This window comes from Geotrypetes seraphini, chromosome 2 (assembly GCF_902459505.1).
Source record: "Geotrypetes seraphini chromosome 2, aGeoSer1.1, whole genome shotgun sequence".
Classification (NCBI taxonomy): domain Eukaryota; kingdom Metazoa; phylum Chordata; class Amphibia; order Gymnophiona; family Dermophiidae; genus Geotrypetes; species Geotrypetes seraphini.
Genome location: NC_047085.1, coordinates 93,462,456 through 93,480,605, shown reverse-complemented (window position 1 = coordinate 93,480,605; position 18,150 = coordinate 93,462,456). Strand labels below are relative to the sequence as shown.

At 40.7% G+C, this 18,150-nt stretch overlaps 1 protein-coding gene across 2 annotated transcripts in view; it reads left to right on the top strand.

Annotated features, from left to right (window-relative positions):
- The window catches only part of ZFHX4 (zinc finger homeobox 4), a 568,535-nt gene that overhangs the window by 511,185 nt on the left and 39,200 nt on the right, over positions 1–18,150 (top strand). For both annotated transcript variants that reach the window (XM_033933303.1, XM_033933304.1), the window contains 3 exons: positions 69–202; positions 2,229–2,429; positions 12,247–12,364. In XM_033933303.1, coding sequence (XP_033789194.1) covers positions 69–202; positions 2,229–2,429; positions 12,247–12,364 — 453 coding nt within the window. The remainder of the gene's footprint in view (positions 1–68; positions 203–2,228; positions 2,430–12,246; positions 12,365–18,150) is intronic.

Sequence of the window (18,150 nt, the reverse complement as noted above, 5' to 3'; positions counted from 1 at the left end):
GATAATGGACTATAATTTATGCATTTATATATATGTGTGTGTGGTTTTTTTTTTTCTTTTATAAACAGGAACAAACATACTTGAGAAAGAGCCAGCAGAAATTTCTGTAGTAGGAAAACAACAGTTACTACAAGCTAAAGAAGAGGGCAGTACTTCTAGAAGATCCAAGCCTGCTGGTGACAGTAAACTTAGTCATGAACAGGTAGGTAAGGTGAATTAGTTCAAGAGCAAAGTCAAATGTTATACTGTAATACAGAATTGTTTCTCAGTTAAATGCATTCTCAACCTGATTGTCAAAGCTTTTTTCCCAAATCCACAGAATGAGAAAAAAAAGTCTTAGGAGCTTATGGCTCATTTTCAAAAAAAGATGAACATCCAAAAAAGGGTTCATAATGCTGAAATGTCTGCGTGCATTTGACTTGCCACCCCAAAAAAGTGGCATAAAGGGACAGATAGACATTTATCTCACCAAACCCAATTCGATATTTTCCAAAACCTACTGTATATTCTAGACAGATATCTATGCTGTTCATCTGCAGTTCATCTAAATCTCAAGGGGGGGTGTTAGAGGCATGGTGTGGATGGGGAGAGAGTGGGCTTATGATTTGAACTTTTTTCCTGCCATAATCAAACATGTAAGAATACATCCAGGGCACAAGTTAGATGTCTAGGGGTTAGACCTCTTTTAATAACGAATAAGTGCCAAAAAGGTTCCCAAACTAACCAGAGACTACTGGAGGGATGAATGCACAACCCCTCCACACACACATACATCCCCCAGTAATCACTAATCCCCTCCCACCCCCAAAGATATGAATGTAGTAGTATATACCTGCCTGTATGATAGTTTCAGATGTTATTGCTAGTCCTAGTACAGCAGCAAGCAGGTTCCTAGAGTAGCCTGACTCCAAGTAGAAACCTGCTCTTTTTCAATTCAAACACCTAAGGGATAGTGGGCCACCTTAACTTATTATACTAATTTGTCATAAAGTGTTATAGGATGTTGAATCAGTAGGTGGGAACTCATTTAGCAAAAATTTATTTCATGAGTTCACCAGGATTCAATACCGCCAGGAGCACAGAAGTGTCTGACAGACATTACCCGCTTGCATCACTTAGAACACCCTATAAACCAATCTAATTGTAAGATCTATAATTAATAATCCTAAAATTTTTTTTTTAAAAAATTTCTTTTTATCTGTGTTTGTACAAAACCTTACTGATTGGCCCAAAATACCCTGGTGTTGTAACAATAAAATTGAAGAATTCAAGATCAATAATTTAATATCACTTCTGAATTTGCATCATATAACTTGTTCCTGTGATATTCAATCCCATTTTTCAGCCTTAAGTCGAGATATTTAATAACCAGGAACTTATCTTAGTCTGCTGACCGCTGTTGATTCTACGGGATGCCAGCCGATCGCCCTACAGAGCCCCGTTTCGTAGCCTTCATCAGAGGCAACCTCAGCGGCATCTCCCGGAACGGTGTGAATCCCAATGCTGGCTCTCCGCAGTGCAGTGTAGTGCAGGGCAGTGTAGTGAACCATAGAAATAGGGACGCAGACCTATACTCCACTGTAACTACTACACTTATGGTAACTGTGAGCCTTTCAATATCCACCCAAATTCCACTGTACCTACATGTGAGGTGACACCTGCAGAACTGTAGAACTGTAGATGTGGTGTATTGTTGGGTCAAGTAGGTTTTAGGTGGGTTTTGGAGGGTTCACTATACACCATAAGCGGCTTTTAATATGAAGTTCACTGCAGTGCCCCCTAGGGTGCCTCACTGCTCTGCTGGGATATCTGTGTGGTTACTTTACTATAAATGCTGGCCCCTCCTATGTCCCAATGGCTGGTTTTGTATGATTTTCTTGTGGATGTATTTTTTTTAATGGTTCAAAAAGATAGATGCATAGATGATAGACGCACAGAGCACAAACACATCCATTTTCGAAAAAACAAGAATCTCTTCCTTTAGTAATCCGCCTAGAACCACAAGGTATTGGTGGAATAAAAGAAACTAATGTAATGTAATGTTTTGCAGTTTTGAAAATGAGCATGTTGGGTACTGGATTTTTTTGTGCATGTTCCGCAAAATGTCCGAACTTGGATTTAGATGTCATACTGAAAATGCCCTCCTTGTAAATCAAGCCCTATATAGCAACATATGTCTTTATTTTATATTTACCCTACTCTCTCTCCTTTTATTTGATATTTTTCAGTTTTTTCAGTGTCCTTACTGCAACTACAACAGCAAGGACCAGAATCGTATCCAGATGCATATCCTTTCCCAGCATTCCGTGCAACCTATTATTTGCTGTCCTCTCTGCCAGGATGTCCTCAGCAACAAAATGCATCTTCAACTTCATCTGACCCATTTGCACAGTGTGTCGCCAGACTGTGTGGAGAAGCTACTTATGACCGTAAGGATTACAGATTATTTATTTTGTAAGATTTATGGCACATCAATGTGAAATATCTTGCTTCTAGCAGGTAACAAAATAAAACCATTTAAACAATGAAATGTCACAAACTAAAATACATCACAGATATTAAAACCAGTAAAACACCCATATAACCAAAAACTTACCCCACTTCTAAAAACCATGTACCAAGTTAAATGCCTGAGAGTAGAAAACTTGTTTAGAAGCATTTTCACTGGTTTTCTATTTGGGTTTTCTAGTACTGAGAGTTGAAAACAGCTTTAGGGGCTCTTTTACTAAAGCTTAGGGCTCCTTTTACAAAGGTGCGCTAGCGGTTTAACGCGCAAAATAGCACGCGCTAAACCATTGGACGTGCTAACCGCTACCACCTCCTCTTGAGCAGGTGGTAGTTTTTGGCCAGCGTGGGGGTTAGCACGTGCTGAAAAGTCACGCGCGTTAATCCTGCTAGCGTGCCTTTGTAAAAGGAGCCCTTAGTGTGTGCTAATAGTGATTAGTGCATATTAAATGCTGTGTGTCCTATGTTATACCTATGGGCCAAATGGCCCTTAGTACACACTAAGCTTTAGTAAACAAATCCTTAAATTATTTTCTTCACTCGGGTCCCCGTACATGAAGAAGGACACGGTACTACTCGAAAGGGTCCAGAGAAGAGCGACTAAAATGGTTAAGGGGCTGGAGGAGTTACAGTACAGTGAGAGATTAGAGAAACTGGGCCTCTTCTCCATCGAAAAGAGGAGATTGAGAGGGGACATGTTCGAAACATTCAAGATACTGAAGGGAATAGACTTAGTAGATAAAGGCAGGTTGTTCACCCTCTCCAAGGAAGGGAGAACGAGAGGGCACTCTCTAAAGTTAAAAGGAGATAGTTTCCATACAAACGTAAGGAAGTTCTTCTTCACCCAGAGAGTGATAGAAAACTGGAACGCTCTTCCCGAGTCTGTTATAGGGGAAAACACCTTCCAGGGATTCAAGACAAAGTTGGACAAGTTCCTGCTCAACTGGAAAGTATGCAGGTGAGGCTGGGCTCATTTAGAGCACTGGTCTGTGACCTAGGGGCCGCCGCATGAGCGGAATACTGGGCACAATGGACCACTGGTCTGACCCAGCAGCGGCAATTCTTATATTCTTAATGTCTGTTAGCCCACACTAAGGGCTCCTTTTACAAAGGTGTGCTAGCGTTTTTAGCGCTCGCAAAAGATTAGCGAGTGCTATAGCACTCGCTCGCCAAAAAACTACCGCCTGCTTAAAAGGAGGTAGTAGCGGCTAGTGCGTGCACTAAAACCGCTAGTGCACCTTTGTAAAAGGAGCCCTAAGCTTCAGTAAAAGGACCCCTTATTTTGCAGTATTCAAAGGGAGTTGCGTGTTCACTGGTAGCCTGTGAATTTATAATTTTCTCTTATGTGTGAATTTATGGCCGCTCTATGGATAGTATTGGGCCTCAGACCTCCCGAAATAGCCAATATTATCCATATAGTAAGAGACCTAAATTGGGGTAGAAACATAGAACAAAGAAAAAGGAATACAGATAAAGACCACATGGTTATCTACTATCCCTTTCTCTCTTTATGAAATCCAATGTACTTATCCCAAGTTTCCATGCATTCACTGCTCTTTCTGTGAAAAAGTATTTTCTGAGGTTTCTTCCTAGTTTATCCCCTTTCACCTTCATCCTATGCCCCCTCATTCCAGAGCTTCTTTTCAATTGAAAGAGACTTGCTTTATGTGCATATATGCCATGTAGGTATTTATATCCAAAGCTGTACATAAATGCCTTCGGACATTTATAGAAATAAGAATTGAAAGTTGAGAATAATTGGGATTAATGAGGATTGCAGCCAGTTGGCAGTCTGATGATCCCTATTCTCTAGATGGTATAGTTTAATTTATTTATTTATTTAAAATTAATTATAACCCTCCTATCCACAAATCTAAGCAGGGAACAACAATCACATACAAAATAACAATAAATAATACATACAATTACAGTACAACAAAACAAAAAAGCATAAAAAGAAAAAAGAACCACCGTCGCTCAAGCTGCCACAGAACTCACACCAAAAAAGTGCTCAAACAACGCAGTTTTCACCCCTTTCCTAAATTGCCATAATGTAGAAGATTGGCGCAAAACAGAGGTAGGGCATTCCACAGCACCGGACCCTGCACAGGGAACATGGCCTTACGGTTCCCAGAGAGCTTCACAACTCTTAATGATGGAACGTCCAGGCTTAAACCATCTTAAGACCATAGTTCCCGCAAAGGGCAATGCCGCTGCAACAAAGAGCGAACACTCGATGGACAATTATGCTGAAGCACCTAACACACCACACACAGGACCTTAAATTCAACTCGCATTCCTATCAGAAGCCAATGTAGATCTCAAAGTATCGTGGTAATGTGATCGTATTTCGAAGCATGGACAACAAGGCTGCTTTTGTCCGTGGGCATTTATGTACAGCTTTGGATACAAGATATAAGATCAATAGCCAAGATTCTAATTGGTAAACATCTCTATCATATCACTCATATCCCATCTTTCCTTCAAAGAATACATATTGAGATCTTTAAGTCAGCCCTGATATGCTTATAGCAGGGGTGTCCAATGTCGGTCCTCGAGGGCCGCAATCCAGTCAGGTTTTCAGGATTTCCTCAATGAATATGCATGAGATCTATGTGCATGCACTGCTTTCAATGCATATTCATTGGGGAAATCCTGAAAACCCGACTGGATTGCGGCCCTCGAGGACTGACATTGGACACCCCTGGCTTATAGCGAAGACCACTGACCATTTTAGTAGCCTTCCTCTGGACCGACTCCATCCTGTTTATATCTTTTTGAAGGTACAGTCTCAAGAATTGGGCACAATATTCTAAATGAGGTCTCACCAAAGTCTTGCACAGGGGCATCATTACCTCCTTTTTCTTACTGGCCATTCCTCTTCCTATGCACCCAAGCATCTTTTTAGCTTTCACCATCACCTTTTCTACCTGTTTAGTCATTTTAAGATCATCACATATGAGCACATCCAAGTCACGCTCCTCTTTTGTGCACAAAAGTTCTTCACCCCTTAAACTGGACCATTCCCTCAGGTTTTTGTAATCATAATGCATTACCCTGTATTTGTTTGCATTAAATGTTAGCTGCTAATTTCTGGACCATTCTTCAAGCTTCACCAAGTTCTTTCTCATGTTCTCCACACCTACTGCATATTTTGGTATCACCACAAAAAGGCAAACCTTACCAGACAGCCCTTCAGCAATATCCCTTACAAAAATGTTAAAAAGAACTGAACCTTGCAGCACACCACTGGTAAAATTTCTTTCTTCAGAGTGAGCCCTTTTTACCACTACCATTTGTTGCCTTCCACTCAACCATTTCCTAACCCAATCCATCATTATGGGACCAGTACCGAGGGCACCCGGCTTATTTATTAGATGCCTATGTAGAACAGTGTTAAAGGCTTGCTAAATTCTAAATATACTAAATCTAGCACTCTCACTCTATTCAAATTTCTGGTTACCCATTCAAAGAAATTGATCAGATTTGTTTGACAAGATCTGCTTCTACAGTAGTGAAACCATGTTGCCTTGTTTCCAGTGGTGTACTGGGCAGGAGCGAGCTTTCCACGCTGAGCCTCTTCCTGAATGGCTGCCTCAAATTCTTGTGAGAACTTGGGGCAGCCATTCAGCAAGCAACTCAGCACTGGATAGGAGCGAGGAAAGCCTGGCAGGGAGTTAAGGCAGGCTTTAGGGTGTTGTTTTTTTAAAAAAAATTTAAAGTTAGATTGTAAACAACCAACTATGTAACCTGAATTCAGTTTGCAGAGTTTTCATGCTCCATCTTTCTCTCTCATCTGTTTCTGTGTGCTGAATAACTGATCTACAAATATACAACTTGTAAATCACCAATGAGTGCTGGTATATCAAATGAATAGAAAATATTTTTTTTATGAAATGTCATATCATTTGTAAATACACTTTGGACAAAAATGCTACATAAATCAAGAAAAAAAGAATAAGTGAGGTATGGCATGGAGTGATGGACTCTTAATGCAGAGCCTGGCAAGGGAGTGGAGGGGGGGACAGAGCACAGATCCTGGCAGGGCGCATTAATATTAAACACCCACCCAACCCCGTCTTATATTCAAGTCAACCTTTTTTCCTCCTTTTTGGGAGGAAAAGGGTACCTTGTCTTATATTCGGTTCGACTTATATTTGAGTATATAAAGTACTCTATAATATGAAAAAGTCCATTTATTTTACTCATTGATGTATGAATATCAACAGCCTGTATCTACAATGGAGTCTTGTGCAGTGAAGTTTCTTCACTAAAAGGTGCTCCTTAAGCTCATGCTGATACACCCAACCACAGGTTTCATGATGATACTTCATCAGGGACTCAGGTAGAAACCTTGGAACTTGCATGCCCTAGCACCTTCGAAGTTCATGACAGCACTCTCCATTATACTGAACATAGTTCAAAAAACTACACAATTTTTGAATCACACCTTTATTTGGTGCATGGAAAGTGGATATTTACACTGGCCATTTATACTGGTTTCCCTTGAAGGGCTTGTTTCTAAATGCTTGATCATGTGACTATCTAGCCATTTTGTCTGCATTCCATAATCCAGTCATTCAGCTCCTTCCCTAGTACAAACAATCCCAAGGTTATGAACATCCGACTTACGTCAGATTTGTACTTATGAACGGGGCAGTGGCAGATCAGCTAATGTCAGCTTTCCATCCCGGCAGAGCAGCGGATGTCGGTTTTCTGATGTTGGCTTTCCATACATTCTTACCTACTGCTGGAGCAACCCCTGCTCCCATCCCCCATCATGTACACTCTTGAAATGTTTGTTTGTGCCAGTGTCGGCTCCCTTCTGACATCACATCTTAAACATTTGGGTTAGGCCTATTTTCACAATACATTTGAGTTAGCCTATTTGCAAAAAGGGTGCCCCAACTGACCAGATGACCACTAGAGAGATGAAGGCATGACCCACACCATTTCCCCAGTGGTCACTGATCCCCTCCCACCCCTCAAAGATGTGAATGAACCAGTACATACTTGCTTGTATGATAGATTCAGATGTTATGACCAGTCCTAGTAAAGCAGCAAGCAGGTTTCTGGAGTAGCCTAGTGGGCAGTGTAGTAAACTATAGAGATGGGGACTCAGGCCCATATCCCACACTAACTACTACACTTATGGTGGAATATATGAGCCTTCTAAAACCCACCCAAATCCCACTGTACCTACATGTGAGGTGAAACCTGCAGGGATAATGGCTATTGGTGAGTTGTATAGCTGAGTTCAGTAGGTTTTGGGTGTGTTTTGGAGGGGTCACCATATAATATAAGGGAGTTATGGTATGTTGTGTACCTGGGTCTTTTTATGTGATGTTCATTGTAGTGCCCACTAGGGTGCCCCACTGCCCTGCTAGGATATTAAGCTTTGTTATATATAGGCTTCTATCCTATTAAACCCTCCTGTTGTGGAGAAAGAGGCGGGTTACAATTATCATTTTTATCTAGCATTCACTTTGGTACACAATTTTATGATTATAGACATTATTCTAGTTCTAATAGAGTTGAAGTAGTTTTATACATCTCATTTAGATAGAAGGTTTGTACTATTAGCGAGGTAGTAAGTGCCAGATTGTAAATCTGAATAACTTATTTTCAGGAATATTGAGAACAAGTTTGTAATCTTAATAAAGTTTCATGACATGTAGAGTTTGTAAGGTGTTATTTGCAAAATAACAAGTTAGTCATCTTAGCAGAGAGTTCTGATATGTTGGGATTTATATGGTGTTGGCCTTGTATTGGAGGTCTCTTTGTTGTGGATTCTTTATGTGGTTGGATTTGAGGTAGTTGTTTCTGAATAGCGATGTTTTCAGATTTTTACTGAGACTGTATATCAGGGTGACCCTGATATGTATGGGCAGTGAGTACCAGATGTTTGCTATTTGATAATTGAGTGTTTTGCAGTGGATTGATTTGTATTTTTTAACTTTCATTGATGGGAAGAATAGCATTAAGTGGTCGATGTTACGATGATCCTTGGAAATCTGTTTGGAATGTCCCCATATAATGACTTGAATGCTATGCAGCATAGTTTGAATTCCACATGTTTTTCTACAAGGAGCCAATATAGTTCCAAAGATAGGGCCGCAATTATAGACTTGTGTCTTTTATTTGAATGAATTGTCAACATGATGGACATTTAACCATAGACCTTTATGGCTTTTTATTATTTGCATTAATAAAGTAACTGTTGGGTTAATTTATGACATCTCACTTGCCTCTTTTGCCTGGTTTGTTTGCATTGTTGTATTTTAAGGCAAATTTCTTCTTTCTCCTACTGTTTTGCTTGTAACATGAATGAATCACAATTTGTAGATTCTGAGTCGTGCTGCTGTGTTTTGTATTAGTTGGAGTTTTTTCAAGAGTTTTGTCAAGATTCCTAAGAATATAGCACTACAGTAATCTAGTGATGATAAAATGATAGACTGGTGTACGATAGTGTTTCTGGAAGAAATAGGATCTCATTCGCATAAACCTATATAGTATGTAAAAGGATATCTTGATTAGGTTGTTGATATAGTTATCAAAACTTAGGGCCTCTTCTATCAAACTGTGCTAGCAGAAAGCTGCGCTGAATGGCCCGCGCTGCTCCCGACGCTCAAAGGAACTCTATGAGCATCAGGAGCAGCGCGGGCCATTCAGCGTGGCTCTCTGCGCTAAAAATTACTAGCGCAGTTTGATAGAAAAGGCCCTTAGTGTACAGTATAGGATGACTCCTAGTACCTTGGAGGAATGTTCACTGCTGGGATGTCTATGTTGCCAGTCTACTAACATGCTGGCCACCCCTACATCCCAATGGCTTGTTTTGTGTGTTTTTCTTTTGGATGTGTGTAGTTTTTTTTAATGGTTCAAAAATTTAGATGCACTAAGGACAATCGCAGCTATGAAATGACCATTTTCAAAACAAAAAAGATAGATGTTTTTCTGTTTTGAAAATGGTCATATTTGCCATTGGAATTTTGTGTGTGTGCCACAAAACAGCCAAACTCGGATTTGGGCATCATATTGAAAATGTCCCTCCACATTTTGCAAACAAATTAATTGTATCAGCACCCAGAGATGCATGCACATGTGTTAAAATGCTATTCTGTGGAAAGAATTTTCCTAATACCAGTATTAATGGACAGACTAACACTGCAACTCATGTGCAGATGTATACACATGCAACTCTGGGTGCCGATACAAGAGCTAATACAGATACACCAATACATTACAATTTTTTATGCGCAGATCTGAGCATGAATGCAATTCTTAACAATCCAGTACTACACACTTCAGCTAAAATCTCAGCTAAGCACAAGCTGTTAGAGACAGCTGCAGCAATCAAACAGATCAGGAACACTGTTTGATTGCAGCAGCTGTCTCTAACAGCTTGTGCTTGGTTGAGATTTTAGTTGAAGTATGTAGTATACAATCATTCAGTTGGGAGCTCTAGATCTAATACTCCCTTTTTGGTGCTCCGAAACCCCTGATGCAGCCCATTGTTAATGCATAGGGAAGGAGCAGCCCACCCTATGTTCCTGCCTCATTGACGACTGCAGTCCACAGAAGATTACTAGCCAGCTTGAAAGAGCTTTAGCCATTCTGGCAAGAAGAGTGAGCAAAAGTGCACCATTTTGCTGTACAAAGTTTTAAGATGCTTATTTAAGCAATTTCAAAGTTATTATTAATTGTTGCAAAAGGGGCTTCTGCAATTATTTTTTGAATAGAACTATGTTATAACACTGGCCAACATTAATTTTGGTTCTTCAGATGTTAAACCTGTTTCTGGGTATATTTGACCTGCTGATTCAAAAAATGGCACCAGTTTTCTCTGATACAGAATATGTGCTATATAGTTATACCACTCTTTACTCTGCTCGCCCATTTAAAAAATCAGGATATTTTATGTAATATAGTAAAACCTTGATTTGTGAGCATAATTCGTTCCAGAAGCATGCTTGTAATCCAAAGTACTCGTATATCAAAGCAAATTTCCACAACCCAGAAAATTTTAATACAAAATACTATACGTACTCATATTGCAAAACCTCACTCATTTAGAACAGTCACTACACTCCTGCAGCATCAGTGAGAGAACCATTGGCTCAGTTGTGATAATGTGACTTGTGTATACTGTATGTCAGAGGTAGGGAACTCCGGTCCTTGAGAGTCGTATTCCAGTCGGGTTTTCAGGATTTCCCCAATGAATATGAATTGAACGCAGTGCATGCAAATAGATCTCATGTATATTCATTGGGGAAATCCTGAAAACCCGACTGGAATATGGCTCTCGAGAACTGGAGTTCCCTACCCCTGCTGTATGTACTCGTATTGCAAGACTTTGCTTGTTTAAAACAGTCACTACACTCTTCCAGTGCCAGAGAGAGAAGAATCATCGTTTCAATTGTGATGTGTGTATACTGTATGTATTTGTATTGAAAGACATTGCTTGTATATCAAGTTAAAATTTAATAAAATGTTTTGCTTGTCTTGCAAAACACTTGCAAACCAAGTTACTTGCAATCCAAGGTTTTACTGTATTTAAATTAATATATTTTAAGCATGAAAGAAACATATTAAATATTAAAAGAAAAGTGTACAACATGAAAATATACTTACTTCATACCAAAAACACAAGTTTATGATATAAACTTTCCAGTCATTCGACACACGAGAAGCTCCTTTTGTAAGACTTCAGAGAGTGGGATCTACCAAGACAATCCCGCATAAGATTCCAACAATAGTCTGCCATCATGTGTTCATCCCATCTTCCTTGGTATCTGGCTTCCATTGTTTTTATGTCTTGCTGAAATCTTTCACCTTGCTCTTCGCGTAAAACACCAAGGTTCTCTGGAAAGCGATCTAAGTGGCTGTGCAGATAATGGAATTTAACACTCATGTTACAGCCAAGCCTGTTGAAATGAAAGAGCATATCCTCTACTAATTGTGTGTAGTTGTCTGCCTTATTGTTGCCAAGAAAGTTTTTCACAACAAGAACAAGTTAAGACCAGGAACATGATTCAGTTTCATTCACTGATGCTAGGAAATGTGGGTCATTTATAAATTGTCTGATCTGTGGACCATCGAAAATTCCTGCCTTCAGTTTTTCAATGGCAAGTCCAGGTAACATATGCACTATGTATTCAATGCACGAACTATCTTTATTCAAAGCCTTTTCAAATTGTTTCATCAGGCCTAGCTTTATATGTAGTGGTGGCAGTATGATTCTATCTTGTGCTACCAAAGGTTCATTGATTACATTTTGTCCTTCAACCACCATATATTCCCTCGGAGGCCAATCTTTTTTTTTGCCCAATATTCATGTTTGGCTCTACTATCCCAAAGACTTAAAAATTATCAACTCAACCATATCTAAGAAACTAGAGCTGATGCGGTCTATCCAAAGGAATTTTCTGAATCAGCGCCCCAAATAACCCCAGGAATAGGTCAACAAACTTAAGGCACCAATAATTTTTTTGTTGTTGTTGTTGGCCTGTGTATTCATTCCTTCATTTTGATTTGCAGCATGTATGTTGTGTAGAACAGTGAAACAAAATTCTATTTTAATGTCTTTTGAGTTGTATTTTTTTAGAAGCAGAATATTAAAAAAGTACAAGAGTGTGATGACTTTTACAAAGTACTGTAAGGTCTGTGCATTGTACGTGCCACATTTCTGAACATTTTTCACATCTGTGAATGTCACATTGAAGTATCCTTGTAATATTGCAGATTTCTGTGCCAGATGTGATGGTGCCCAACAGCATGCTGTTGCCAACAACTGCTTCAGAAAAATCTGAGCGGGACACCCCTGTAATTATTACAGTAGAAGGATCTGGAAATTCTTCAGGTATGGGGGCAATTTTAGAGTGCTTGTGCTGAATTTGGATCTGAGGGTGCTTTATACCTGTGGGCCTGCAAGACAATTTTCAGAGAAACACACTTGGGAGTTTCTACTTAAACATTTGGAGCTGCTTGACCACATAGGTACTTTAGTATCTGACGGACTTCCACCTGCTTTACAGCAAGTGCAAAGTCATTTCTGTAAAACACATGCAGAAATTTCTCCTTCCCTACCCAAGTCCCTTCCGTTCATGGCACAGATAAAAGTAAACACAGAAGGCCAAGACAGTTTTAGTTGACATTGTTACATACCTCATACCTAATTGCTTAGAAACCTAAGTGAATTCATTACATAATTATCCACTGCACTGTAAAGTTATCATTAATATTTGTAACTGACTAGCTAAGCAACCTGGGGGTCAATATTCAAAGTGATTTCAATGACCAGAAACTGTTCCTTTACCTTGCTGAATATGCCCAGTTAGCTCCTAAGTTGAAACTAGCTATTGTAAGGGCAGTCCATGGGCAGAGTTGGCAATTATGTGGTTAAGTGCCACTATTCCATGTGTAACCACATTAAGGGCTCCTTTTACTAAGGTGCGCTAGCGTTTTTAGTGCACGCACAAAATTAGTCGAAAAATTGCCACCTGCTTAAAAGGAGGAGGCAGCGGCTAGCACGCCTTTGTAAAAGGAGCCCTAAGTAACCACATAAACAGGTTCATATAAACACAGTTCTGTGTTTATACAGTTCATAAGTTTTAATAACATATGCTCAGATATTTCAATATTGATGCCCTAACATGGATCGGCATTGAAATCTGGGGATAAATCTAGTGGCAGCTAAAAGAACTGCCACTGGCTGAATATCTTCCCCCTAGTTTTTAATCATCTTTGCAGTACAACTCAGGATATTTGAAAGTAAATTTGTTTATTTATCTATTTGAACATTTGTTGCGGGTTTTCTCTTTTGTTGACAGATTGGACAGCATATTTGTGCTGCTACTGCTATGTATCATTTCTATAGTGGTACTATATGTAGCAACACTATACACAGGCATGTAAGAGACTCTCCCTGCTCAACCGAACCTACAATCTATTCAGACCAGACAAACAGAAATGATTAATACAACATGGGTACTGAACAGGTGAATAAGGGGTTAAGAGTTGAAAATAGCCTTTAAAAGGGTAGATCTTTAGCCTGGATTTGACTAGTGACAGAGATGGAGCATGACATTCCGATTCAGGAACTGAAATTATACTGATCTGTTGAAATATTTTCAGTAAAAATTGAGGTATATTTTATAATAAATATGAATTTATAGCACAATTGTGTTGCGCTAAAATTTATATAGAAGCACAACAGAAGAGGGAATCAAAGTGCACACAAGAAAAGCACCAATGGCCTCACAGAATGGGACAATGAAGTTCTCTTTATTTCATGATCCGACACAGACTGTGTTTTGGAACAAATGCCTGCATCAGAGGTCCTTATACAAAAAATAACAAAATAATATAATAAATACATACTAATTAAAACAAACATTCACAATGCAAAACTTAAAATGAATATAAGATGTGTAAATCATCAAAGCATTAGCACAAATTGAGACAAAAATGGAGACATATAAGATGTGATTACAAATAGTGTGACAACCTTTATGCACATTATAAAATATTAAAAATTAAATATATTAGTGCCAATTATTCACCACCTTTTTGTGCAATGAATCCAAAATAACAACTGTTACTGAGAAATCTTTATTCTCTCTAAATGTGGAAGAAATAAACAAATTTGTAATGTTTCATCCAATATATGAACTTAATAATTATGAATCTAATAAACTTACATGCATTTTGCAATATCTTAACATAAAAGGGGCATATAAATGCCCACAATGAATCAAAACAAATTCATCTAAAATATGAAAAGTTTCTTTAAAAAAGATAAGAAGTACAATGGAAAGAGGCAAATGAGATGTCAGATATTCAACAAAACAGTTACTTTATTGTACAGATCATAAAAAGTCATATACTATGAGCAAAGTCTATATCCTAATGTCCATCTTAGATATAAAATCTCGTAAGGAGATCTGTGATATAAGAGTAGGCTATGTCTAGGAATGTAGGCTTAGCGGGGATGGGCCAGAAAGGGGCGGGCCCACCTCATTTCGACGAGGCAGGCTTGCCGGCCGGCCAGTAGCAAGAGCCGTCCATCCGGCCAACAATTAGGGGAGAGGTCCGCAAGGGGGGGCTTAGCAAGGGGGGGGGGGGTACGGAGGGAGGGTGTCCTCTGGCAGGAGGGGTTCGGCACCCTCCTGCCAGCGATGATCGGGGGGGGGAGGACAAGCGGCCGCTACACCTATCATGGCAGGTAGATCCTACATTGTAATCGTCTCTTGCACTACTAGGGATATGTGTAGGGCCGCCTAGGTATGCCTAAGGCCCTTAGGTAGCTTAGGCGGTCTTGCGGGCCTCCCTAAGCTCCCGGAGGTGCCTTCAATATAGGCAGCCTGCCTGGGGAGCATATATATATATATATTTAATGTGCATCCCAATTGGCTGATTAGATAGCTGTAGGATGCCTACAGCTGCCTAAAATTGGGACACAGAATTTGCAGAATTTGGGCCACACTGTATACTGGTATTTAAGCCCGTTACATTAACGGGTGCTAGAATAGAGGTGTCTGCCTGTCTTTCTTTCTTTCTGACTCTCTCTCTCTCTCCTTGGCCACTGTCTGTCTTTCTTTCTTTCTGTCTCTCTCCTCGGCCGCTATCTGTCTGTCTGGGTTTTTTTTTTTTTTTTTCTCTCTCTCTCTCTCTCTCCTAGGCCGCTGTCTGTCTGTCTTTCTTTCTTTCTGTCTCTCTCCTTGGCCGCTATCTGTCTGTCTGTCTTTTTTTCTGCCTCTCTCCTTAGCCGCTGTCTGTCTTCCTTTATTTCTGTCTCTCTCCTTGGCTGCTATATGTCTGCTGTCTCTCTCCTTAGCCACTGTCTGTTTGTTTCTCGTGCCCCTTCTCCCATCTCCTGGTCTTTCTGTGTGTCTGTCTTTATTTCTGTCTGTCTGTCTATCTCCCTGCCCCTGCCTGTCTGTTTCTCGTGGCCCTTCTGCCACCTACCTGTCTTTCTGTGTGTGTGTCTTTATTTCTGTTTGTCTGTCTATCACCCAGCCCCCTGCCTGTCTGTTTCTCATGGCCCTTCTCCCACCTACCTGTCTTTCTGTGTGTCTGTCTATCTCCCTGCCCCCTGCTTGTCTTTCTCATGGCTCTTCTCCCACGTAGAGACAGCGTGGTTGGCGTGAGTGTGAAATAAATCTTAGTTATTCCTAGGGGGGTCTTCCCCTTTTCAGTTTTATTGCGGCTTGGCTCAGAGGCAGTGGTATAGCCCCAAATCATTGGCACAGGAAAGAGCCAAAAGCTAGCCAAATTGAACTAATGATTCTGGGATGCCTCCGAAGCCAGTTTCTCACTCGGTTCAGGAAAAAGCCAGCCCATAGTTCATTCCTCTAGCTTACACCATCCACAGCACTCCTACTTTCTTTAGGGCACAGGTGGTTGTTATGGAAATCACAGCTATGCACTATCAAAAAGCTTTAATGAATTCAATTGTGTGTGCAGATGGGTTCACTTAGCAAGGCAGAAAGTTGAGATGCAGACCTGGGTGCTGAAAAGGGTACGCACCTCTTGTAGATGGAAATAGGGTGTCAGAGGGAGCCTTCTACACTGTAGGTGAATAAAATAAAGCACGTTTTTAAGTTCTATGCTCCAGAAGAGACCCCTGCAGGCAGGTCGGTTCCACTCAGACACTAATGGTACGGAAGATGTTGAAGCCGGACAGCACCATGCTGATGACCAGGCCAGGACACTGGAGGTGCCAGTGCAGCTCCTTAATATTCTTCTCGCCCAGGTGAACAAACAGCAGCTGTGGAGGAATGGCAGCCAGTGCCGGATCCTCTCCTCCAGGCTCTGCCTCCTGGTCCCACTCATCGCCAAGTCCCACTGGGTGAACTGATCATCAGCACCAGATGCAGCCAATACACTGCCCTCCAGGAGGTGCCACTCCACTGAGGTGATGGGAGCCGTATGCTGTTTGAAGGTGGCCACGCTTACACCAGTCTGGAACAGGCGCAAGTACCAGATCTTCAACACGCCATCATCCCCACCGCTGATGATGAACGGTTCGTGGTGGTTCCTGGAAATCACATTTACGTCGCTAGTACATACCGCCACCTGCGCATGCGCTGAAAACCACCACCCACGCACATGCTGCTACTACCATGTATCTGCCACAGAACTATAGATCATGGAGGCAGGGATCATGGCAGTAGAAGTGTGCATGCACGCTAAGAGGGACATAATCGAAAGGGACGTCTGAGTCCATTTACGTCCATCTCGCAAGTCGTCTAAAGTAAAAAACAGCTTAAGACACATTTTCGAAAGATATGTCCAACTTTTTTTTCGTTTCAAAAATTGTCTAATTATACGTCCTGCCGATCTGATCGTCCAAGCCACTAAATCGTCTATCTTTATACCATATTTTCGTCCAACTTTCTGTCCAAGTCCAAAATGCCTAGAACAAGCCCTGTTGGACGTGGGAGGGGTCTGCAAAGTGATGGACTGCACACCCAGAAATGCCACCTAAATAGTGGGGTACCTTACAGGGCACTGCTGTGAACTTCACAAAAAGGGTGCCATGTCTTCTCCTCCCTACAGCTCCCTTATAGGTTATGGTGAGTCCCCCCAAACCACCTCCAGAATCCCCTAGACCCACTTATCTACCACCTCAATAGCCCTTATGGCTGCAGGAGCCACTTACATGCCAGTACAAAAGGGTTTTAGGGGTATATAGGGGAGTGCACATGTTTAAGTATCAATGCAGTGATTACAGGGGCTTATGGGCATGGGTCCTCCTCTCCATGAGTCCCTAACCCACCCCCAAGGCGGCCAGGTGATGATGGTCTGAAGGCTGAATTTTAAAGTTATGATTAAAATTTTTTATGGGGGTGAGGGGGTTGGTGATCACTGGGGTAGTGTGTAGGGGTCTGTTTTATGTGTTTGCAGTGCTTATCTGGTGACTTTAGTTGTTTTTTGTGACTTAGACCATGTTTTACATGTCTAGGCTTTGTTGTAAAACTTTCGGTTATACATGCTGTAAGACTAAGTCTAAGCCGGCCCACGTCCTGCCCAACTCTCGCCCTCGACACGTCTCCCGAAATGCCCCATATAGCTTTGGTCATTCAGCGGCACTATGAAGGCCTAGGTCATTTAGAAATATGTCCAAAACCCATTTTTATTATCGGCACTTGGACATTTTTGAGAAATGTTCGTCCAAGTGCTGACTTAGGCCGGTTTTTGGACGTTTTTCTCTTTCGATTATGAGCCCCTTAGGGTTTTATTATTATTGATGTGTATATATATATATCTCAAAAAGGGGGATACAGACTAATATATAATAGCCCCTTGACAATATCTTTCATGTGCATAATATAAATCATTCTTACTAGATAGACTCTCATATATTTCCCAAATGATGCCACACCACACCCGCACACTCCCCAGATGCAGCCAATCCCTTTTCAGCATTGATCTCTAATATCCTTTTCTCCCCCCAGAAAACAAATATTTATATGTATTGTATAAATTTACATCATATAATATGCAAATCTATGCAAATATAGATCATAATTGCTACCGAATTTTCAAAAATCAACCATGGGAAATGGGGGATTTCCTCAGTATCCATGCCCTTAACGGCTGAAGTAGTGCAACTTGCTGTAATTCTAGATCAATACAACAAAT